At 40.9% G+C, this 25,051-nt stretch overlaps 1 protein-coding gene across 5 annotated transcripts in view; it reads right to left on the bottom strand.

The window, feature by feature from the left end:
- The window catches only part of fat3a (FAT atypical cadherin 3a), a 95,900-nt gene that overhangs the window by 36,391 nt on the left and 34,458 nt on the right, over positions 1–25,051 (bottom strand). For 4 of the 5 annotated variants that reach the window (XM_056442025.1, XM_056442026.1, XM_056442024.1 and 1 more), the window contains 11 exons: positions 23,775–23,914; positions 15,520–15,795; positions 14,601–14,811; positions 11,778–14,506; positions 10,307–11,678; positions 7,743–7,939; positions 7,430–7,583; positions 6,694–6,927; positions 4,987–5,376; positions 4,585–4,799; positions 2,667–2,804 (listed from right to left, as the gene is read on the bottom strand). In XM_056442025.1, coding sequence (XP_056298000.1) covers positions 2,667–2,804; positions 4,585–4,799; positions 4,987–5,376; positions 6,694–6,927; positions 7,430–7,583; positions 7,743–7,939; positions 10,307–11,678; positions 11,778–14,506; positions 14,601–14,811; positions 15,520–15,795; positions 23,775–23,914 — 6,056 coding nt within the window. Of the gene's footprint in view, positions 1–2,666; positions 2,805–4,584; positions 4,800–4,986; positions 5,380–6,693; positions 6,928–7,429; positions 7,584–7,742; positions 7,940–10,306; positions 11,679–11,777; positions 14,507–14,600; positions 14,812–15,519; positions 15,796–23,774; positions 23,915–25,051 lie in introns of all 5 variants that reach the window. The other variant, XM_056442021.1, reaches the window with a different exon arrangement.

Below are 25,051 nucleotides of genomic sequence, written 5' to 3' on the forward strand. Positions count from 1 at the left end.
ACTTCTTTACCAGATTTTCCGCTCCCCTCAGTGTCACAAGTCTACTCCGGATGTCCTCCTGCAAAACGTTGATGCCCTCCTTTTCCTCCACTGCTTCTTCAGCTGCCTCCTCTCTCTGACTAGGCAATCTATTTCCTTCTGCCTCCTGAACTTAGTGGGGATTGTCGGTTCAGATCGCTCTCTCTCTCTATATATATATACATATATATATATATATGTATATATATATACATATATATATATATCCATCTATCTATCACAACGATATTGCTAAAGATCTTCAAAACACATTTCCATTTTGGAGATTACGATTGTATGAGTGAGCACAACATCACAACTTCATACGAGGAGTAAATATATTATATAAATATATTTATGGAAAGATTGCAACGACCTAGATTTGATCTCTGAAGAGCAACATGATAATTCTAGCAAAGACAGTCACTCTGTTTACTCAGTAGCATAATGTCGGCTATGGTACCTTTTGATTTAGGATGATCGAAAACAACTGGTTACCTTGGTCATATTTTAGAACCTAATATATAAAGAAGAAATAATTACCTCAAGAGAGTTCAGCATCAAGCAATCATGTAATATTAAGGATATTGAGTATAAAATAAATATCGGACAGTTAATATGACATTTGCTATGTAGAAAATGTCTACGGAGATAGCAAATTAAGGAATTACTTGAATACAAACTCAACAAGATCTTCTCTTAAAACTTCAACAAAATTGAACGATACACTCAAACGAAGGCTATAGAGCTACCAATTGATAAGTAAGGAAAACCACAAAACTGAATAGTATATTTTGGCAACCGAAAAATGTGTCAGCATCAGTTGACTATCGATTAATCAGAAGTTCAGTTAGCATCCACTACTCCCAGTGTGACCTTTGTTATGCTATACCGTTTTATTTTTGTCTTAAAGATACCTATTTTTACCTGAAGGTCACCATAGTTCTCCGACATGCTTGTAAAGGGAGAGCTGAGCAGAGGGGTATTTGGTTGCAATCTGCAACTCACCACTAGATGTCACTAAATCAACGATTTCCAAAAGTTGCATTTTACTCTGAAAAACAGAATGGAACATATTCTTAATAGAATATAAAAACAGAACAAATATTTGTGGTGACCAAGAGAATTCATGAATGTGCTACAGATGCAAATAAAGGTTGTTGAAAACGAGGTTTCATTGTTGATATAAGCAATATTATCAGGAAACACTCCATAAACTTTCATTGTTATGCAGATGATACTCAATTATATCTTTCGATCAAACCAGAGGAGACCAACCAGTTCACTAAAATGTAAGCATGTCATAAAAGACATACAAACATGGATGATCTGCAACTTCTTGATGTTAAACTCAGACAAAACTGAAGTTATTTTACCCAGGCCTTAACACCTTAGAGATCAATTATCTGGTGATGTGGTTTCTGTAGATGGCATTGCCCTGGCATCCAACTCCTCTGTTGCTCTCCTGAAGGTTTCTTCACTTTTTTCCCCATGAAGGGTTGTTTGGGAGTTTTTCCTGATCCGATGTGAGGTTCTGGGACAGGGATGTCTGTATTTACAGATTGTAAAGCACTCTGAGACAAATTTGTAATTTGTGTAAATGGGCTATACAAATAAACTGAATTGAATTGAATTAAAGAATCTCTGCGTTATCTTTGATCAGGACTCGTCCTTTAACTCCCACGTGAAGCAAATCTAATTTTTTCATCGACGTAATATTTCAAAAATAAGACATCTTGTCATAAAAGGATGTAGAAAAACTGGTTCACGCGTTCGTTACTTCTAGACTAGATTACTGCAACTCAGTCTGCTCTAAATAAGTCTCTTAGGTCCTCCAGTTGATCCAGAATGCTGCAGCGCATGTACTTACTAAAACTAAGAAAAGAGATCACATTACTCCTGTATTAGCTGCTCTGCACTGGCTCCCCGTAAAATCAAGAATCACATTTAAAATTCTTCTCCTTACCTACGAAGCCTTGATTGGTGATGCTCCATCATATCTTAAGGAGCTTGTAGTACCCTATCACCTCACTAGTGGGGATACTTGTGGTTCCTAGAGTCTTAAAAAGTAGGATGGGAGCCAGAGCCTTCAGTTATCAAGCTCCTCTTTTATGGAACCAGCTTCCACCTTTAGTCCGGGAGGCAGACACAGTCACCTCATTTAAGAGTAGACTAAAGACTTTCCTCTTTGACAGTGCTTATATTTAGGGCTGGATCAGGTTTGCCCTGGTCCATTGGACCTGGCTGAGTCTGATGCCATGGCCCTGCTGATGCTCCGCCCACTCCTCCTCTCTACCTCCATCGGCCTGATGGATCATGGAGGTCTGGATCGTGGTCCATGCCTACGACGAACTATTCATACACTCTGTCATACTAATTGAATGTGTTGTTACTCTGTATTGATTCCTTCTGTACACATGACATCTATTGCATATGTCCATCCAGGGATAGGGATCCTCCTCTGTTGCTCTCCTGAAGGTTTCTTTCCTTTTTTCCCCGTGAAAGTTTTGTTTCAATTTTTGGGGAGTTTTTCCTGATCTGACGTAAGCTCCTGGGACAGGGATGTCGTAAGTGCTACTGTGAGGTACTGATTCTATTTTTAGAATTTAGAAGTTTATGTGTGTTTGTGTGCGTGTGTGTGTCCTCACTGTCTCACGGTCCAGTGGCTTGTTGACCTTGATGACCCCACGGAGGGGGTCAATGAAGAACTGGCTGTCGCGGTCTCCACTGACGACAGAGTAGAGGATAGCTCCATTCTGCTGTCTGTCAACGTCCTCTGCAACCAGCTGAAAACACACACACACACACACAATCGCAGGCTGAGTGTCCTACACTTAAACAAATGCTTTTAAAAAGCAAACTGGATGGAATATTTTTCATCCATATATGATATATTACTGATTCCCAACAAGCCTTCTCGGGTCCCAAATATCTTCCCTGGCAGCGCACACCAATATATTGGCATGGCACTGGAGTCCATCAAGAAGTCCGTTATGGAGGTCAGGTCAATTTGGTTCGACTTGATCCTTACTTTACCAACCCAAACACACAGTTCTGAGATGACTGGGATAGAAGTGTAGAACACTTAGTAGACTACCAGAGTACAGTATGAGGCTGAAGATACATCAGCATTGATGCTCGAGGACTAACAATCCAAGCTGCTGCTTTGCTTCGCTTAGTTAGTGTATTAATATAGAGGACCCTTCTATAAATACAAGGCCTGGGTTAGCGCTGCATTTTGATGATTTATATTACAATTAATGGCTAAACACATTTCACAGATATTAAAATAAATTCCAATGCCTATTAATACTGCTTTGTAGCATTAATTACCTTTGCATTGAAAATGCGGAAGGTTATGTTTTGATCGCCGTGTATTTATTTATTTGTATGCGTGTTATTCGCATAACACAAAAAGTATTAAACCGAATCGCATGAAATTTGGTGGGATGATTGGTTATTATCCGGGGACCATTTGATTAGATTTTGGGATTGATCAGGTCAAAGGTCAAGCAAGGAAAGGTCAAAATCTTCTTTTTACCATAGCGCAGTCAATTTGTATCCAATTGGCATGCAACTAATGCCAAAATGTTCATAATTCAATGCCCAATCTTGTGATATGCGAAGGTATGCGCTCTACCGAGTGCCCATTCTAGTTATGTATGTTTAACCCATTTTCTGAAAATACTGCTTTCTTCCCATCACTGCTGGCCATTTTCCAAAGCATGCTGCACTTTTCCTTCACTATCTGTCAGGCAGCCATCAGGAGCAATTCATGTGAGAAGATTATGAAAACCAAATTGGAGGAAGTTAAAACATGTTTAGGAACTGCATTTTTCGGCAATGTAACATTATCATTGTGCGGTAAAGTAAAACAGGCTGCACTGTGTGGTGGCTAGCACTGTTGCCTCGCAGCTAGAAGGGCCGGGTTTCGATTTCTAGATAGGCTTTCTGTGTGGGGTTTGCATGTTAGCCCTGTGTCAGCATGGTTCTCCGTCCACCATCATAGGAGAACATAGTGGCTAACAAGACATAAAGGTCTAGATCTTCAAGTGGAACAAACATAACTGTTAGCCTTCTTAAGGATATCTTATCCTTGCCTTAGGTGCTACAGAGATGCTATAAGAAGGGACATTTCCAAGTGTCCAAAATGGAAGTGTTCGTCCTCTGAGGACCAGGAATTTGCAAAGTGAATATAATACCAAACTGCACATTACATTTGGATATTTCTTGTGTAAAAGGTCGAAATTGTGGTCACACAAAAGAAAATGCCAGAGTTCCTCGAAAGATTACAATCCATCCTCTGAGGATCGTGAAGAATATTTTAAAGGAAAATACAACCATTTGGACAGTGTTAGTCGAGGGGATTTTTATACAACTACGGTTCTAGAGAAGATATCAAGGTTTCATCGCAAATATTAGAACCCTTTAAATCATGGCCATCCATCAGATCATATTTTACGAAGACATTGCCGGTAACTATAAAGATGTGTTCTGGATGAAAAGCCACTTTTATCCTCAGATGTCCTCACATAAATCCAAAACCTAACTCTGACTGGGTCCTACCTGGACTACAGACTCTCCAGTGGTAGCATCCTCTGACACCACTGCAGCGTAGAGGTCCCGGCTGAACATGGGTGCGTTGTCATTGACATCTGTCAGATTTATGTTCACTGTCGTAATGGCACTCAGTGGAGGCGTGCCGCCATCACGAGCCTCCACTGTTAGAAAAAAGTCCCTGCATGTTTCATAGTCCAGGGGTTGGGAAACTAAAATGGCCCCTGATCAAGTTGGGGAGAGAAAGGGAACAAAAATATCTATATTATTGAAGACATCATTTTAATAAAAATAGCATTTTAGATAAAAAAACATTTCTAACACTTGTAGTGTGCAACAATACGGAACGTGTTATAAGAGTGTGAATAAAATGATGGATGACTAGTGTTGAGCTGTGGTTAGTAAACTCACCAGTCAGTGGGTGAATGTGGAACTTTCCTTGCTCATTTCCTGATCGGATACTGTAAGTGATCTCAGCGTTTGTCCCGATGTCCTTGCTGGCAGCATATATTCTCAGGATCTCGGTGCCCACTCCCACATCCTCTGGCACTGTTGCTAGTTGATCACGACGCTCAAACACAGGTGGGTTGTCATTGATGTCGAGCACAATGATAGTGACGTTGACCGATGAGGAGAGGGCCAGCGGTGAACCCTGGTCAGATGCCTGGACTGTTATCAGATAAGCCGGCTGGACCTCACGGTCGAGAATGCGTTCCAGGACCACAATGCCTGAGGACTTATCGATAGAAAAGGACCCTCGAGCAGAGTCGGCCAGGGAGTAGACCACCATACGGCCCGGACCTGCTGCAAAGCCAAAAGAGGAGGGTGAGATATGAGAGTTTTAAATGCCTGAAACTAAATGCTGGCTGGATCGTTTAACTGTCTTCCTATGACTCTTGCTTCTGACAAATGTTGTACATTTTTTAAACAACCATGTAGTGGTTGGCCAGGTGGAGGTGGGAAAGAAGGCAGGGTTTTTGCTCTTCTCTCACAGGTCCTGTCTTCACATATACAGATATGTTGTTTTTTTAAAACAACATTTTCTTCTCCATTTCAAAAATAAAGTTCAACGCAACCTTTCTACCAAAAATCTCCATCCACACTAGAACGCAAAAACAACCGGAAACGCTCGCCGGGCAGTAGGCGACAATAGAGGCTTTGTCAGTCTTATTCATTGCCAATTACCAGAGAATAAGATACCGAGCATGCCCAGTAAGCTTATTCTCCTTCGACGTTTTAAACAAATTGTAAACAATAGTAAAGTAATAGTGTATTTTATTTTTATTTGTACAGATGTTATTTCTGGTGCTATGGCAACACATTTAGTTTTGCCATAGCACCAGAAATAACATGTGTAAAAATCTCAGTGGCCTTTCGGGTCTCCTGCCAAGAAAGACTGAAAAGTTGGGAGACCCCTGTTCTAAGTGCTTCGATTTCCTAAATTGTCCAGAAAATAGTGGCTTTAACACTTGCTTTGAAATAAATATATTACAGTTTTTGATTTTTAAAAAGTAGTCTTGAGGATGAACAAATAAGAAGACCCCTCCGTGTGTCATTAGACCGGGAAGTGCCAACAACACGTAAACATTCCGGTGATCCAGCATCTCTGTTATCGTTTCTGGGGAGATGACTTCATTGCTTTAACAATGTTTTCTAAAAACTTCTGACATAGAACTTTGTTTGTGTGTGGTCAAGAGGCCAACATATAGAGAAAAATATCTGTTTCAATAACTATATGTTTACGAGTGGACAGGGCATAAAGGTCTTCTAACAACCACTTTCACTTTTTATCTGAACAACCAAGAATACACAATGATGTTTTCAAAGAGAGCAAGGGTGCTATGGTGTCCCCATCTGCACATTATTTAAGTCAAGGTAACACACACACAGACAAACCATACACAATTATTCAAATGAACGTTTTTCCTGTTCTCCATGTACATGGGATCTATTAATTGTCTGATGTATTTGTGTGTTTGTGTTTGTGTCTGCCTCTGCTGCCATTTTAAACAACTTTTAAATTGTGTCTTTAATTTAGCGCATTAAGGGTTTCTTATGAATACGACATAGAAGTGGTACCACTATTAGAAGTAGCATTAGTAGTTGTGGTGGTGTCACCTTCATCAGGGTCTATGGCCTGAATGCGGGTGAGCAGGGCTTTGGTGGCGGTGTCTTCGTAGACACTGGCAGTGTAATGTGACAGGGTGAAGATGGGTGGGTTGTCATTCACATCAGTTACTGCCAGTTGCAACTCAGCACGGCACCATCGTCCACCACCATCAGTTGCCTGGGCAACGAGCCGGTAGTAGGGTGTCATCTCATGATCAAGAATTATAGATGATTTGACCTCACCTGGACAGGTTAGAAATAACTTGTGAGACATCAAGAAATGGAGCCATAATGTGCATTGAGAGAGTCACACAAGTTCAAATATCCACAGGAATAATTGTATGTCAATTCAATTCAGTTTATTTAGTTTAGGCCCAAATCACAAATTACAAATTTGCCTCTCCCTGGAATGAAAGAAGCAATAGATGTCAAGTGTATAGATGAACTGTGTTACAAAGTTACAAGTTACAACACGTTTAATGAATATGACACATATTTATGAATAATTAGTAGCCATGGACCATGATCCATATTTCCACAATCCATAAAACAGAAGGAGGCAGAGGAGAGGATGTGGAGGGCATCAGCAGTGCCATGGCATGGTGTCATGGCCTGTGTAAACTGGCCATTTCACTGCTGCATTTCACTCCATATTGGATTGATAGAAGTTGAAGTTTATGCAAGTTTTCTAAAAAAAGATTAGGTTTTAAGTTTTGTTCCAAGAGAAGCCAATCTACATGCTTACCAGTGTCTTGGTCAATGCTGAAGTCCTGGGACCCAGGACTTTGTAGGGAGTACTGGATCCAGGCACTGATGCCTATATCAGCATCGGTAGCTCTAATCCTCAGCAGCACACTGTTTACTGGGAGGTTCTCTGGAATGGAGGCAGTGTACACAGCCTGCAGATACACATGTAGAGAAACAAAGAATGGAGTTACACTATGTAAAATGTTGGTAATGCCTCTACAATGGCTTCATTTACAGTAATCAAAGTCAAATTAAAGACAAGGCATCTAAAAGGTAAATAATGAAGAACAGCATGCTGTTCTATTCCTCACCTGGTCACATATGGGGTTGTTGTCATTGGTGTCCATCACGGTGACCTCCACCGTTGCCTGGGAAGCAAAGAGTCCATCGCTAGCAGTAACATTGATGACGTAGAGGTTGCGTTCCTCCCTGTCCAAAGGCCACTTCACATACATCTTCCATTCACCCTGAACCAATCCCAGTGCAAACACACCACGATAGTTCCCACCTAGACAACACATAAGCAGACAGAGAGACATGCCCATTAAGATCCAGGATCAGTGAAGAACGTTTCAGACATGGACTTTATGCCAGGTTTCCCCACAAATTGCTGATCACTGCTTATTGTGAGGTCTTAAGTCATCACATTCAGATTGTAGCCTGACAAGTACAGTCCATTTACCATCAATGAATAAAGTATTAGTGGATTACTATGCTTACAGAGGGTGAGGATGCATCTTCATTTTTAAAATGTTGAGTCAGATGTCAGGTTAGAGATTTAATAAAATAAATTAAACCAGGGGAATAGGATTTCGGGGATGGGTGATGAAGGGGACAGACTTGTCCGTTCAGGATCGTCTGGGATGGATGTATGGAGGCCGAGCAGAAGGACAGTCAATATTCCAGTTATGGGCCCTGGACATTCGCTTGATATGGAGAGATGGCCATAAGAATATCTGTGTTATCTTTGATCAGGACTTGTCCTTTAACTCCCACGTAGAACAAATCTCAAGGACTGCATTTTTTCATTTATGTAACATTAAAAAAATCAGGCACATCCTGTATCAAAAAACTGGTTCATGCATTAGTTACTTCTAGACTATATTACTGCAATTCCTTATTATCAGGCTGTTCTAACAAGTCCCTCCAGTAAATCCAGAATGCTGCAGCTTGTGTACTCACAAAAACTAAGAAAATAGATCACATTACTCCTGTATTAGCTTCTCTGCACTGGATCCCAGCCTTTTTGTTGTTGTTTTTTGGGTAGTTGTTCCTGATCGGAGGTGAGGTCTTGGGACAGGGATGTAGTATGTGTACAGATTGTAAAGCCCTCTGAGGCAAATTTGTGATTTGGGGCTGAATTGAATTCAATGGGAGAGCTAAAGAGCGGACGTCTGCCTCTGAGATGGAAAACGTGCAGGCATGCTTGTGCGTCTCCGCACATATGGATAGTGTAAATTAGCAATGTGTGGCAATAAAAGACCACGACAGCTCCATACCCTCATTATAAGTTTGAATCATTAAGTTCACCTTCACAAAACCTCCCTTTTGAAATGATTCTGAGGATTGAGGATCCACTGATTGTCGCAAACATTTTCAAAAAAACAGGTCAGATTTCTTTAAAAATATACATATTGTGGTGTCACTTGTAAGGCTGCATGATGAATCCACTATCACTACTAGAGGACTAAGTGGGTGGAGGAATTAAGGGGAAATGAGTGTTCAGGGACCGCCTCAACCATAAGCAACTCCATTTTTGTCCGAAAAATTCATTTTCTTGGTCTTTCTCTTTTTAGTTGCTGTTGTTTACCGTAAAGAACTATTGATCAGCAGCTCATTTCTACGCATCAACATTCATAAGAATCTCACATTGACCATGTGTGATTTAATGTTGGCGTGTACAGAGCGGGATATAAGGCTGGTCCAGGTGCCGACATTAATAAGTTGATTAAATAGGTTACAAGGTTATATAAATCAGAATTTGTTTGCCATAGTTACATTTCCTCAATTGTATATACACAAACATTTAGTGTAGATCCAAACATTTAGAAATGAGACCCCTGGTTAGGTGTGCAGCAATATTTATCATGGCAATCCAGCCAGGTTAAAAGAGAGCCCACTTCATGTCAGAGAAAACTCAGAGTTTAGGCTCAACATACTAATCTTGCTGTGAATTCATTCGGTATAAGTAGGCTAGATGATGATTAGTTGTTGTTGAGGTTTAAATTAACAAAGAAAGAACAAGACCCATAATCTGAGAACAAGTCGTGTAAAATAAGACTTCAATTGTCTCATGACAAAACATAAAAGGCAATCTTGTGATCTTAATAGTAATACAGTATTGTGTCCATGCTGAGGTCCTGTAGTGGTGGATGTTAGTTAGAGAGGACAGGGCTCTTACAGTGTGAACTATACGGCGAACAATTGATGATAATTTGAGACATTAGTCACTCTCAACTGCTACAATTGCTAAAATGCTTAAATGTATTTTAAAAGCCATTATTATTATGTTAACTCATTATTCAAATAGCAAATTGTTCTCCTCACAAATAACATTAGTGAATGCATCTTTTTGGATATGCAGAATACTAACAAGTCTGAAGAATACTGTATCTTGAGTATGCCATTGGTCTAAGCCAGAGAGATACACAATGCTTTTTAAACCCTAAACCCTAGTTTAGACCTTGTCCTTAACTTTAAGCCGCTGTTTTAGTTACTTACCCCTAACAATACCTTATTGTCATTTATTTGCAAAGCAAGAAATATAATATTGGCACTGGATGGACAAAGAGAATCCAGGGTTCTGCAGAAATTCAGTATCAACGTCTGCTGATACAGTTGCAGTGCAATAACAGATGTTTACAGTGGTACTTACCAGTGATGTGGTAGCTGACTTGACGGTTAATGGCAGAGCTGTCATCATCTCTGGTGTTCAGCACAGCCACCACCTCACCTGGTGGGTCACTCTCCTGAACTGAAACAAAGTAGTGTGGCTCCAGGAACCTGGGGGGGTTGTCATTGATGTCTGACACTGCTACAGTCACAGTGGTTGTACCGTAAAGAGACAGGGTCTCCCCAAGGTCTGAGGCTACTACCGTGAATGTGTAGGATGGATTGGTCTCATGGTCCAGGTCCTTGCGTGTGGAGATCCAGCCTGTGTTGCTGTCAATGCTAAAGGTATTAACTAATGTATCTATGTCTCCATCTGACTGGATTAATGTTCCAAGACTGTATGTTACCTGGCCATTGGCCCCCGAGTCTGTGTCTTTTGCTTGGACTTGAATGATTCTGGTTCCAGTTGACATGCCCTCCATAACTGTGGCCTCGTAGGAGTAGGCCTCAAATACTGGTTTGTTGTCATTTACATCCAAGACTTTGACTTCAACATCAACTGAAGTCACAGAATCCAGCTTAGCATGTTGTACAGTGGCAGTGAGTTTCAAATGGTATCCTTTTATCACCTCATGGTCCAAAAGCTTATCAAGCTTGATTACACCTGTATCTTTTTCCACCACAAACACCACATTTTGGTTGTTTTCTCCATTCTCTCCAGTAACTAGGGCAAAAGAAGCAGAAAGCGAGGCATATCCAGGAGAAGCATTGAGGCGCACAGTCCCTATAGCTGAACCTATTGGGGTGTCCTCTGGCATGCTAAATAAGTATTGGTGTTGGCTGAAGGAAGGAATAAAAACATCTGGAGAAAGAACATGTATGTAGACAGACACTAGAGAGTGCCGGAATGGATTGCCTCCATCCACAGCTTTCACAAAAAAAGATAATACAGAGTTTCTCAAGTGGCTGAAGCTGCCTTTAGTCACCATCCAACCATTGTCTGGGTCTATCTCCAAAATGTCCACCACAGGGACATGTGCCTCACTGTAAAGTGAATATGTCACTTTGGCATTAGTGCCATCATCAGGATCATAAGCCTGAATCTGTGTCACCAAAAAACCTTTTGCCACATCCGATTTGACAGAGGCTCTGTACTCTGTCGCACGAAAGCAGGGGACATTATCGTTATCATCCGAAAGAGTAACTTGTACTGTACAGTAAGAGACGCGTCCACCTGGGTCCTGGGCTGCCACTGTCAGAACAATGTCCTTATTGGCTGGGTCCTCGCGATCGAGCTTTTCTACAGCAGTGATCTGTCCATTTGCGTCAATGCTAAATTGGTCCTTGCCGATATCGTTAACAAAGGAATACGTTATGTGACCCAACACTCCAGGGTCTGCATCTGTTGCTTTTACCTGAAACAAAAAAAAAAGTATAATACAAACATGAGAATATATAATTACCATACTGTATTATCAATATGTAATATTTCAATGAATTTCAATAGCACTTACTTGGATAACTTTGGTTCCCACGGCAGCATTCTCTTTTAATTCTTCCTCATACATATTCTGTCCAAAAACTGGACTATGCAGGTTGGCCCCCAACACCCTAACGTGAACCTGTGCAGTGCTGGTGAACACCCCATCAGACACTGACACATTGAGGCTGTAGACAGGCTCCATTCTTTGCTTATGGTGGCTGGACAATGTGATAATTCCTGTATTTCTGTCCATCACAAAGTTAATTCTTTCATTTCCTGACAAAATGCTGTATTCCAACTTTTCAAAATCTGAGCTATCAGCATCTGAGGCCTGGACACAGGTAAGAAAGTGACCCCTAGGTGCTAACTCATTCACATACGCCTCATAGAGCAGCTGATTGAAAATGGGTGGATTGTCATTTATGTCATTCACTTCAACTACAACTGATACTTCACTACTCAATGGTGGGAAGCCATTATCGGTGGCCCTGACAATGAAGTCATACTTTTGGACATGTTCATGGTCTAGCATACGTGCTGTCAGGATTAATCCACTGCTACTATCAATGTGAAAGTACTCTGTACTGTTAAGCACATGTGAGAAGATCTGGTAGCGGACAACATTGTTCTTCTCTGAGTCTTTGTCAGTGGCAATAACTTGAAGTGCTGGTGTTCCAATCATGACTGTTTCAGACAAAACTACCCTATATGACATTTTCTGGAATATAGGTGGGTTATCATTTATATCCTGAACTACCACATCTACAACAACCTCAGCACGGGCACCAGTCAGATAGTCTGTGGCTCTGATGGTCAGGTGGTAAGATGCTGCTGCTTCATAGTCCAAAGAATGGATGATACCTATAACTCCAGTATCAAAACCAATGTCAAACTGAAGAGATGGGTCCCCATCAACTATAGTATAGATAATGTTTTGACCTTCAGGACTAGTGGCATTAATGCCGAGGATTGGTGTGTGTATAGCCACGTCCTCATTTACCGAAACAGAATAAAATGATTTGTCAAAGACAGGCATAGCTTTGTTGACAACAGTAATGGGGAATTCTATAGTAGATGAGAGAGCTGGATAGCCACCATCTCTGGCATATATAACCATCTGATATTCCATATTGGACAATTCAGACTCAAAAGCCTTCTTAAGGCTGAGACAACCTGTCTGTTGGTTGATCTCAAAGTGACCATGATCATCCTTGAGATAGTAAGACACCTCTCCATTAATCCCTTTGTCACCATCTACTGCCATGACCCTGAAAATGGGTGATCCCGGCTCAGCTTCTACTTGAACAGCTGCATAATAAGGAAGTCCAACAAACACAGGGGCGTTATCATTGATGTCCTCAACATGAACTCTAACCATAGCTCTGGCTACGTGCAGACTGTCATGCTCCCTTCTTGCCTCAACAACCAGTTCGTAGAACTCACGCTCTTCACGATCAAAGGGTATAGCTGTGGTTAGAATCACACCAGAAGTTGGACGGATACTGAAACTTGTGCCAGCATTCAACAAAGTGTACTTCAATGGTTCATTGAGACGGTTTCCTACAGCATTTACCACAGCAACTTTGGTGATATTTGATACATTCTCTTGAATGGACGAAGAGTAAAGGCTATGAGTAAAGCTTAGACCAGAATCCAGAGCCTCTTTGACAAGAATGGTCACGAGAGCTGTGCTGGAAAACTTCCCATCTGAAACTTTGACACTGAAGCGGAAACGTTCCTTGGAGAAGTTGTTGTGTTTCACTGTAATGACTCCACTGGAAGGTTTGATGACAAAGTGCTGCGGTACTCCATCAGTGAGAGAGTAGGTGAGCTCTGTAGGGACATCTTTGTCCGGGTCTATGGCTGAAACCTGCAACACTTCTACTCCCACATAGGTGGGGAGTAGCAAAACTGTTTCATAGGCACTCTGGGTGAAACGAGGTGGTGAATCATTTGTGTCAATCACTTGTATCGTGACCTCTGTTGGACTGTCTGCAGTCAACTGTGGCTTGCCATTGTCTCTCACGTGAACATGGAAGTGGAAAGTGGCAAATGTCTCATGGTCTAGATTAGCAATGGTTCTGATGGATCCAGTACCTGAGTCCACTGTAAAGAATATCTTTGCAGTGGCCTCAACAATCTGGTAGACTAACAGTGCATTTTGGTTTCGGTCAGTATCAGTAGCCTTGATTACGAGAGGTGAGTCATCTGAGTTCAAGACCACGCTGTTGATGGATGCTGCCTCGCTGATGCTGCCATGATAGTGAAGTTGATGGAAAACTGGTGGGTTATCATTCTCATCCACGACCTGGATTAACAGAGTCGCATTGGCGGCCATGCCAGCCATGTTGGTAGCCTGGACTATCAAGGTGTAAGATGCTGTAGTCTCATAATCTAAAGGCTTTTGGGTAGAAATAACTCCACTGTACTCATTTAACTGAAAAACATGACCTGTGTTGCCTTGCTTAATATCATAAGTAACGGTGGACTGGCTGAATGCATTGACTGTGGTAACGGAGGTCCCCATCACAGCCTTCTCTGTGATTTCAGCTTGGTATTCAGGCTGAGGAAACTTTGGGCCGGCATTGTCAGAGAGGGTGACAGCAATGCGCACTATAGTGGTCATGGACAGGGGAGGGGAGCCATTGTCAGTAACTCTCACAGTGAGAACATAATGGCCTATGCTGGACAAGTCCAGGTCACGAGCAACAGTGATGATACCTAAAACTGGTTCAATATTGAATGTATTTCCAGTGTTTCCTGTTGGAAGATCAAATACAATGTCAATAATATGTTAGTTCTTTTAAGGATAAATATTTACCATTTCAAGTATTAAGCGGTCAAAGGTGTCTACCTGCTTCAATGGAGTAGTGTAGCTCTGCGTTCACACCTTTGTCTTTGTCCAGGGCAGTCACCTTGACCACAGCTGATCCCACTGCTGCTGACTCATATACTAAGCCTTCATAGAGCGCACTGGTAAAGATGGGCACATGGTCATTTATGTCCTCCACTTCTATTAGCACACGGGCCAGGTTCTTTCTGTATGGGAACTCTTGGTCCTTCACCTGTGGTGAAAACAATAAAAAAAGGCATGCCCCATGGTCACAAAGTAATTAAAAGTGTAAGAGTATCTGATAATTATATAAACTGCTAAATCTAAAAAGTGGCCATTGATATTGTTGTCCAACGTATAAAAACAAAAACAGAACTCCTACTCTTTCCCTTTTCTTTGCCACACATATTTGCCCAGATTTTACATTTTGACTGTACACAATAAAGAGATCAGTATAAAATTATCCTTGTTCTTCTCCTCATTGGTTGGAAGACAAATGAAAATATATTAGCCCATGAAATTCACTACATTCAGGTCTACATCTGGGCACATACTAAACATACAATATCAAGTGCAAGTTCCTTCAGGGACAATTTGGACAGGAAATGTGCAGGATAGTCTTTTGTAATAACAATGAAACTATACTGACATATTGACATTTGGTTCAGTTTGTTTACACAAAAATGATGTCAAAATTAAACAAAAGTTAAATGAAGACGGTGTGCTTTGTGTTTGAGCCCAAATATATATCAAGCCCTGGATTGTGTGTACTATTCTGTGGTGGAACACCTAATTATAGCTAGCAGTTGTAATTGATTGTGGCTCTTACGAGACTGGGAAACATCAGCAATATTAATGAAAAGGGGACTGAATAAAATCACGATAAGACTAAGGAACCACAGCTGTTCGTTCAATATTCTAAATATCAGAAATAGCTTACAACGACGGTGAGGATGTGCTGGGCACAGGCCTCGTGGTCCAGCCTCTGAGCAGTATAGATGGTGCCCAGGGTAGAGTGGATGCGGAACAGATGCATGCTACTTGGGTCTATTGAGCTCTGCAGAGAATAAGTCAGCTGGTGAAGCTCATCACGGTCTGATGCCAGAACCTGGACCACCTCAGTGTCCGGTGGCGTGTCTTCAGATATAGTGACATCATAGGTTGGTTGGGAGAAGATGGGAGTGTTGTCATTGTTGTCCAAAACAGTGATGTGAACCTGGAACATGAGGGGCATTGACATATAGAAACAAAGAGAAAAATGTAAGAAAACATCATTAATTGAGTTGTATTATCCTGCTCTTGATAAAAGTTCATGCAGAATAGCTACAGATATTCTCAGTATGAATATGTATTGTCAGTAGTACACATATTGCAGACATCTTAAATATAAATGTTTCCTCCACATTCTGATTACATGAATCAATGTGGGCAGGATTTACATTTCCTCCAAAACATTGTTGCAAATTCTGATTGTTTGTATATGAACATTATTGGTTTGGGGCCTCTGCTCTTAGGAAACACAGTCCATCAATGACCTCTCACGCACGTTTCCTGTCCAGCTGATCCATAACTCGGTGCTAACAAACAAAATGAGGTAGCCAAAAGAAAGCAGCTTCCTTATTGATTCCACACATATCCAGTATATCCATTACCCTAAGAGCACCAGCAACATGAATCACTTTATTGCTTTACAGCCAGCAAAATATGCTTAGCTTAAGTTAAAAAACTAAGCAAAAGCATTGTGTCCGCTAAATCCACACTGATATGCTGGCAGGATATCCTGTATCCCACACTTTTAAATTATTCATTTCGCTGCAAGGGCTGAGAGGGACAGTTCAGACAGGCAGAGAAAATGCCAGACTTGGGAGATCTTTCCTAAGCTTTTTGTACTAAATACTCTCTAATTTATAATTGTCTTTCTAATTTTCTCTTCCACTTTATTACAATCAACCTTTGCAGAGACGTATCACATATTGTCCTATGATTTAGGAGACGTTCAAACAGGCAGGTGCATGTTCTCCTAAAAAGTGCTTTCTTTTCACCTAAAACCTTTTAATTTATGCTGTGTGCCAACTTCATTTACTAATAACCAGTTACATATAGACTGACATTTAAACATCTACACAAAAGCTAACAATTAATATTGTTTTATTATTCAAATAGTCCTTGTGGTTGCTTAGATCATTTTTTGTTTGGTTATACAATTTTCAAGCCGAAGCCTTAAAAATAGGTTTGAGGCAATGAACATTTCGTTAAAAAAACGACCTATGATAGTCTAGTGACCTGTCCATGGTAAACCCTGCCTTCACCCAATGGTCAAATGTAAATGGTACTCAAAGTTCTTTAACACCACTACATGTCATTATTGACAATGTCAGCTGGGATCAGCTGGGATCAACAGTTTAAGATAATAGATGGATGGATGTTAAGAAATATAAGATTACTTAATAACACCATTACTATCACTTTACTTGATAATCTTTCCTGTGAGTGGAATATGAAACGGAGTGTATGCTGCACAATAATGAACACAGATGAACGTGTGCCATGGTAAACACTGCAGAGAAGTAATGGAGCATGTTTGTGGATGGTGGTGATGAGTCATGACTCATGGAAAGTTTCTGAGTGACAGATGACTGGTGATGAAGCCGAGCTTGAGTCAGGAAAACAAAGGAGAAAAGGCAGCAAAAGACAGGTAGGGAGAAGAGACAAAGGGGCAGGGAATACAAGTGAGAGTAGATTTAATTTGATCAAGCCCTGAGGGGAAAATGGGCTGTCGATAAGAACGTAAATGGTGGTTATCAACAAATGTGGTTACTGATGACTGATGTTTTACCTGCTCCATTGCTGTACAACAACAACAACAAATAACAGACACTTGGCAAGTCCTATTCCTCGTACGTGGTTCAATTAAGTCAATCAAATATCCTATTAGCTAGCTTACATTAATCCAATGATTGAAATCAGGCTATCTCGGTTTCTCAATTCAATTCAATTCAGTTTATTTGTATAGCCCAATTTCACAAATTACAAATTTGTCTCGGAGTGCTTTACAATCTGTACACATAGACATCCCTGCCCCAAAACCTCACATCGGACCAGGAAAAACTCCCAAATAACCCTTCAGGGGGAAAAAAGGGGAAGAAACCTGGAGGAGAGCAACAGAGGAGGATCCCTCTCCTAGGATGGACAGATGCAATAGATGTAATGTGTACAGAAGGACAGATTTAGAGTTAAAATACATTCAATGAATATGACAGAGTGTATGAATAGTTCATAGTAGGCATATTCCACGATGGAGACCTCCACGATCCATCAGGCAGATGGCGGTGGGGAGGAGGAGTGGGCGGAGTCTCAACAGGACAGTGGCGTAGTCATGAGCAGGAATTCCACGACCCAGGCGATCCATCAGGCAGATAGGATCTATGCCGTCTCATAGGGTCCGATGACCCCATGAGACGTAAAGTCAAAAGGACTTCGGGAGAAAGCAGAGTTAGTAACGTGTGATTGAGAGATGAAAATTCATCCTTAAGGAGAGAAAAAGAGGAGATAGGTACTCAGTGCATCCTAAAACGTCCCCGGCAGCTATAAGCCTATAGCAGCATATCAAGGGGCTGGACCAGGGCAAACCTGATTCAGCCCTAACTATAACTCTGTCAAAGAGGAAGGTCTTAAGTCTACTCTTAAACGAGGTGACTGTGTCTGCCTCCCGGACTGAAATTGGAAGCTGGTTCCATAAAGAGGAGCTTGATAACTAAAGGCTCTGGCTCCCATTCTACTTTTAAGACTCTAGGAACTACAAGTAGTCCGCATTTAGTGAGCGTAGCTCTCTAGTGGGGCAATATGGTGCGACAAGCTCCTTAAGATATGATGGAGCATCACCAATCAAGGCTTTGTAGGTTAAGAAGAATTTTAAAAGTGATTCTTGATTTTACTGGGAGCCAGTGCAGAGCAGCTAGTGCAGGAGTGATGTGATCTCTTTTCTTAGTTTTAGTGAGAACACGAGCTGCAGCATTCTGGATCAACTGGAGGGACCTAAGAGATTTATTAGAGCAGCCTGCTAATAAGGAGTTGCAGTAATCCAGTCTCGAAGTAACGAACGTGAACCAATTTTTCTGCATCTTTTGAGACAAGATGTGCCTGATTTTTGAAATATTACGTAGATGAAAGAATGCAGTCCTTGAGATTTGCTTTACGTGGGAGTTAAAGGACAAGTCCCGATCAAAGATAACGCCAAGATTCTTTACAGTGGTGTTGGATGCCAGGGCAATGCCGTCTACAGAATCCACATCACCAGATAATTGATCTCTGAGGTGCTCAGGGCCGATTAAAATTACTTCGGTTTTGTCTGAGTTTAACATCAAGAAGTTGCAGGTCATCCATGTTTTATGTCTTTAAGACATGCTTGAATTTTACAGAGTTGGTTGCTCTCCTCTGGTTTTATCGATAAATATAGTTGAGTGTCATCTGCATAACAATGAAAGTTTATGGAGTGTTTCCTGATAATATTGCCCAAAGGAAGCATGTATAAGGTAAATAAAATTGGTCCAAGCACAGAACCTTGTGGAACTCCGTGATTAACGTTGGTGGTTATCGGCGTCATCGTTTACAAATACAAACTGAGATCGATCTGATAAATAGGATTTAAACCAAATTAGTGCCGTGCCTGAAATGCCAATCGACTGCTCCAGTCTCTGTAACAGGATGTCATGGTCAATGGTGTCGAATGCAGCACTAAGGTCTAACAAGACCAGGACAGAGAGGAGTCCTTTATCTGCTGCCATTAAGAGGTCATTTGTAATTTTCACCAGTGCCGTCTCGGTGCTGTGGTGTTTTCTAAATCCTGATTGAAATTTCTCAAATAAACTATTATGATGTAGAAAGTCGCACAACTGATTTGCGACCACTTTCTCAAGGATCTTGGAGAGGAAGGGGAGGTTAGAGATCGGTCTGTAGTTAGCCAATACCTCTGGATCCAGAGTGGGCTTCTTCAGGAGAGGTTTAATAACAGCCACCTTGAAGGAGTGTGGTACGTGGCCTGTTAGCAGAGACACATTGATAATATCTAATAGAGAGCCGCCAATTAAAGGCAAAACGTCTTTAAGCAGCCTCGTCGGGATGGGGTCCAAGAGACAGGTAGACGTGTTCGAAGTAGAAACCGTTGAAAATAATTGGTCACGGTTGATAGGAGAAAATCCCTCCAAACAAGGGCTGAAACATTTTCGTTGATTCAAAACCAGACTTCAAAAATCAGGATAGTTGCGCGTGCTCATTCTACTTCAAAAGGGGGAAGCGTCGATCACCGAAATCATGATTTTCTAACAGCACAATGGCAAATAAACTTAAGGTAGAGTCTCTTTTTTTCTCCGCTGACAAGCAGGAGATGATAATAAATGCATTAAATGTTTAATTCTGCGTTCACACGAATATTTGCTACGCTTTAATCACGTGAGTTTACTCGTCAGACTATTTGTGGTTTATTCATACGCTTCATTCACTTCATTCAAGCTGGGGAGGGAGCGTGGCTTATCTCTCTGGAAACAGTTATAATTTACGCCATCCACCATGGAAGAAAAAAACACTATCTCGGCTTTACACTTGTGGAAAACCCACAAACGTCAGAACATAAAACGCCCCTGTGTTTGGGTTCATAGCTCACACAGCTCGGTAACTTTCACCGACTATGTCTGAATAACTGGATGAAAATGTGCTTTATTCGCATTCATTCTCGTCTGTGCATTGACTTTGCATAGAATATACTCGCAACGCTTTTGGTGTGAACGCAGCACAAATGTTGGGAAAATGTAGCGGCTAATTCCAATCAATCCAATTATATTTCTTTAAATGTGCCTGCTGGAATGCATCATCGAATGAGATCTAAAATAATTATCTCAATTACTTCAGAATAAGTAGATTAAAAACAATGCCAAAGAGTATCTAATTGATACGAATTAATAGATACTTATGAGGATATATGTACTGTATCTGCTTATGTATCATGCCCTATATATGTGTATATAGATGTATGTGGAGATGACCATATAGAACTAGCAGTTTGAATATGTGTGCGCGCAAATCTGTGTATGGGCGGATCATTATCTATGTATTATTCATAATCAGAAATTCAATCAATTGAAGCAGTGAAAATAAATAGTGTGATTCTCTCTATTCTTCTCATGAGTCCACCTTAATAATTTTCTTCAATATTCTGGAGTCGTGGATGGAGCCTGGTCATTTGGACTCCACATTTGTTATGAGGCAGGTGGAGTCACAGATCATCTAAGATTTTATGGGTATTGTACAGTATTGTACAGTACACGGGTATTGTACAGTAAATCGGTACTGTACAGTACACATGTATTGTACACTACATGTTTATTGTACAGTACGTGATTAGCCTACACCAGGGGTCCCCAAACTTTTTCATGTGAGGGCCACATAACTTTTCCCTTCTCTGATGGGGGCCGGGGTCAGTTTGTAACAGAAAAAGTGTGACGATCGCAGGGGTGCCTAAATGTAAACATTTTCAGGAACGTGAAAATAGCGAAGCCGCGGACCACAGTCGTGTGCCTCCCGGGGGCCAGAACGGGCGAAGTTGAGTCTTGTTTAAAACTATGTGCTTTCGGAGCAGTGTCAAAGAAACACAGTTTTCCATGAAACTGCTCCATATTTCTTACATCCTGACCCAGAAGACATCAATATGATAATATTTCATCCTAGTCATTGTACCACTTGTAGCAACAAAAAGCGAAATTTTTTCTACTTTTATACCCTTTTCCTCACAGATTAATCCGATCCCTGATCCCTCCAAAGATTTTACTGAAAAGAATTAAAGCCTTGATAATACTTCACTGTTAGGATTCGTTGAAGTGTGGCGAGCCGTGAACGAATAAACCAATGTAACTCGACTCGATATAATCAGATCCTTTCCAAATTTCACATGTGTGATGAGACTCCAGCCCTGGTAACAGAAAGTAAAAGTTTATATTCTTTGGCTTGCTTCTCTAGGTAAATCAGATTGACATCAAATTTCTTCCACACAAACGTAAGACTTTCATGATGCCAGTCCACTAGGCATTTTATGGGGCTTTGGAGGGGCTAAACATGCTTGATATGTAACCAAACTTGGCACACACATTTAAAGTCAAAGATGTAGTTAGCTGATATGATTTAAATTCTTCGAAATGGCAATTCTGCTCGATAGCGCCCCCTACAAATATTAATTTAAGCAGCCCCAGTGCTACGTTTGAACTACATCATGTATACAAATTGGTAGACATATGTAACACTTATGAACTGAAAAGAAAGTCTATTGGGACCATGCTCTAAACCAGGGGTCAGCAACCTTTCCAATCCAAAGGCTCTATTTTCCACCAAATAAAATGAGCCCGGATATATTGCTTCTTTACCTGTTATAACAAAATCAAACTCTTATGAAGAGTTAAAAAAAAATACACAGGTCAATTAATCGGACAACTATGCAGGTCCTGAACCCCCCACCCTATATTTGTGGCTCACGGGGTAGAGTGGTCGTCCTGTAACCACAACGTAGCAGGTTTGATATCTGTCCTACAGTTCAAAGTGGTGACAAAGTGTCCTTTAACTAAACCCCCAGTTGCTATCCGGGCGCTTCACAGCTGCCCACTGCACCTAGAATGCTAAGGATGGTTTAAATGCAATAAGTTATTATTTTAATGAATAGGCCGTCTCCACACTACTAAGTAATCTTTTTTCTAAATGCATATCTTCTGCTACGTTTTGCACTGAGGGTCAGCACTTTGCCAGAGTTTGAGACAATAGCACCGAGGACGGAGGAGTTATGTAACGCTCCCAGGGACGCACACGTTTTCACTAACGGACTCCTTAATGATTCACGAGCTGCCACAGAACCAACAGCAGTCGTTGTGTTTGGAGACTTCATTACAGTAGATTTGATTTGCTCTGTTTGCCGCAGCAGTTGAAAATCGCTCTTCTTCACTGGTCTGCAGTTTGATACGGTTCAGCAAATGCTTTGTGCTAGTTATGTTAGAGTCTTACAACATGACATGTTTGATAATCCTGTCGCATATAAAGCATACAGGTCAGCCAGCATTGTTGGCAGTGAAAGCAAATGAATACGTCCACGCAGAATTAAACTATCTATTTTTCTCCATGACTTTTCTTTTTTTTATTTATCCATTGACAGTTTAACGAAGGCGGGGCTCTCTGTGAATCATGATTAGCCACCTGCAGGGGAAGACGCTTGACAGTGACGTAATATTATGTGACGCACTTAAACAAATATTACATTTTTGTTATTTTCAGTGACACAGTAATAGCTCAAACTCAAAGATAAGAGGTGTTCACTTTGAATTATTGTCCACTGGGCAAAACATACATATATATCTATCTTTTGCCAACCCCTGCTCTAAACCGTACCGGAAGTCGGCCATTTTGATTAATGGATGATGATTTTTCATGCTTTTGCCGTGTCAAAGCACTCTTTGCCATGAAGACACAAATATGTTCTTGGGGACTACAAATGCTCAAAACACACCCAGATTTAGCACAAACATTAACTATCTTAGATGTAGTTATATGATATAATTTGAATCTTTCAAAATGGAAAGTCGGTTCCATAGCGCCCTCTACAGAATGTCAACAAAACAGTCCTCGCAAGAGGTTTGATATAGAAAGCTCGGTGACTTTCACCGATTAAGTTAACTGTTACGTCTGAAAGACTTCGGCTTCCAGCGCTACAAGAGCAAATATATATATATATATATATATATGTATTTATATATATATATATACATAACATCACCTGTCATTCTCTGCGAGTCAGGTACTCATAAGAGAGCTCCGGGTGCCCGCAAACCGCAACAATAAGTGTTTCCCCCGTCTTGTTCTGATTCAACAGTGGCAAGACAGTGACGCACGGAGCAACTCAAGAGCTGATTGAATGAATTCTCTGAAATCTTTGTATCTAATGTAATCCAGTCATGTTGGTGTTTCAACACAACATTTTGTATTTCTGTTTTATATCATATTACTAACAACAACAACAGTATAAAAAAATGATGTCTATTTTTTTTTCACGTTTTCTCATTCCTACCTTTCAGTTCACACTGGAGCAGTAACATGATACAATGTTCTTCTTTTGTGGCTTCCACATTTGGAATTGTTCCAAAAACAGTAACAAGGGAGACAGGTTACCTGTGTGTATGCAGTGTTGGTGCCGTCGGTGGCCTGCACCGTCAAGTTGTAGAAAGAACGCTGCTCAGCATCCAGAGGCTTTGCGATGATGATGGTGCCCACAGCCTTCTCTACGTCAAACACGCTGTCGCTGTTTCCACCTGCTCCAGGGAGGAGGGAGGTAAACACAGTGTGAGTTATACAGAAATACTCTCAATACACAACAATTATCATAAATATTTGAAAACACACAAACCAGAAAGTTGTATTTATAAACCAATGGTTTTCATTTATGAGCAACAATGTGCTGAAATGCCCGAAAATTTGTTTTGATAGCAGTTAAACAGCAGTCAATTTGCTGTTTTGCCTGTATACTCCAATTAAGCACATGACTGGAGACCATTGCTGCATACACTCTTCATTGATATTTTTTGAGTGTGTGATGATAAAGATGAGGGATTGCTGACGACAAGATTAAGCCCCCCTACACCAGCTCCACACACTCTTGCAAACCACAACATCAGAGGAACATCATGAGCACTGGCCATGCAAGCTGCATGAACGACAAAGGGCCTTTGTGTGTGTGTTCATATTATTCAATTCAATTCAATTCAGTTTATTTTGTATAGCCCATTATCACAAATTACAAATGTGCCTCTTTCTGGCTTTACAATCTGTACACATACGACATCCATGTCATGATTGTCATATTACACTCTGCTCTGTACAGGATTGGTAAATGGATTTAAAACATTCACCCTACACAGGTTTAACATATGTGTTTGTCTGATCAGGTTTTATATCTTTTTTAAGGACAAGCTTAATTTAATCTGAGCTGCACTGGGTGTCCTCAGTAGAGAAATAACTGCCACGATCTGTTCTGGATGTCTGTTTGTGCGTGTCTGTGATGACTTTGTATACGTTTGTGTATCTTCAGCAGACTCAAAGGGATTCCTCAGTGGCATCTGTAATAAATGTAATAAATCCATGACCTCAGCACAGTACCAGTCCGCCACCAGTCAGCCAAGGTTTACTGTGTGTGTGTGTGTCCTTTATGTCCTCCGATTGTCCCACTTTCCAGTTTTGTCCCAGTTCACTGATCATTGGAACATAGTTCTTGCAATTAATGGCCTTTGATTCCCAAATCGATAGGGTAGACTGCACATTCCACGTCTAGTTAAAATGAACAGTCCACTGGACTTGAAGTTGTAGACTCAATCAACAACTTCAACTTTATCAGTTGATGTGACTTGGGGTGTCCCAGGCATTTAGACCTACATTTGAGCCGTTTATCAATT

Source organism: Pseudoliparis swirei, chromosome 20 (genome assembly GCF_029220125.1).
Source record: "Pseudoliparis swirei isolate HS2019 ecotype Mariana Trench chromosome 20, NWPU_hadal_v1, whole genome shotgun sequence".
Classification (NCBI taxonomy): Eukaryota; Metazoa; Chordata; class Actinopteri; order Perciformes; family Liparidae; genus Pseudoliparis; species Pseudoliparis swirei.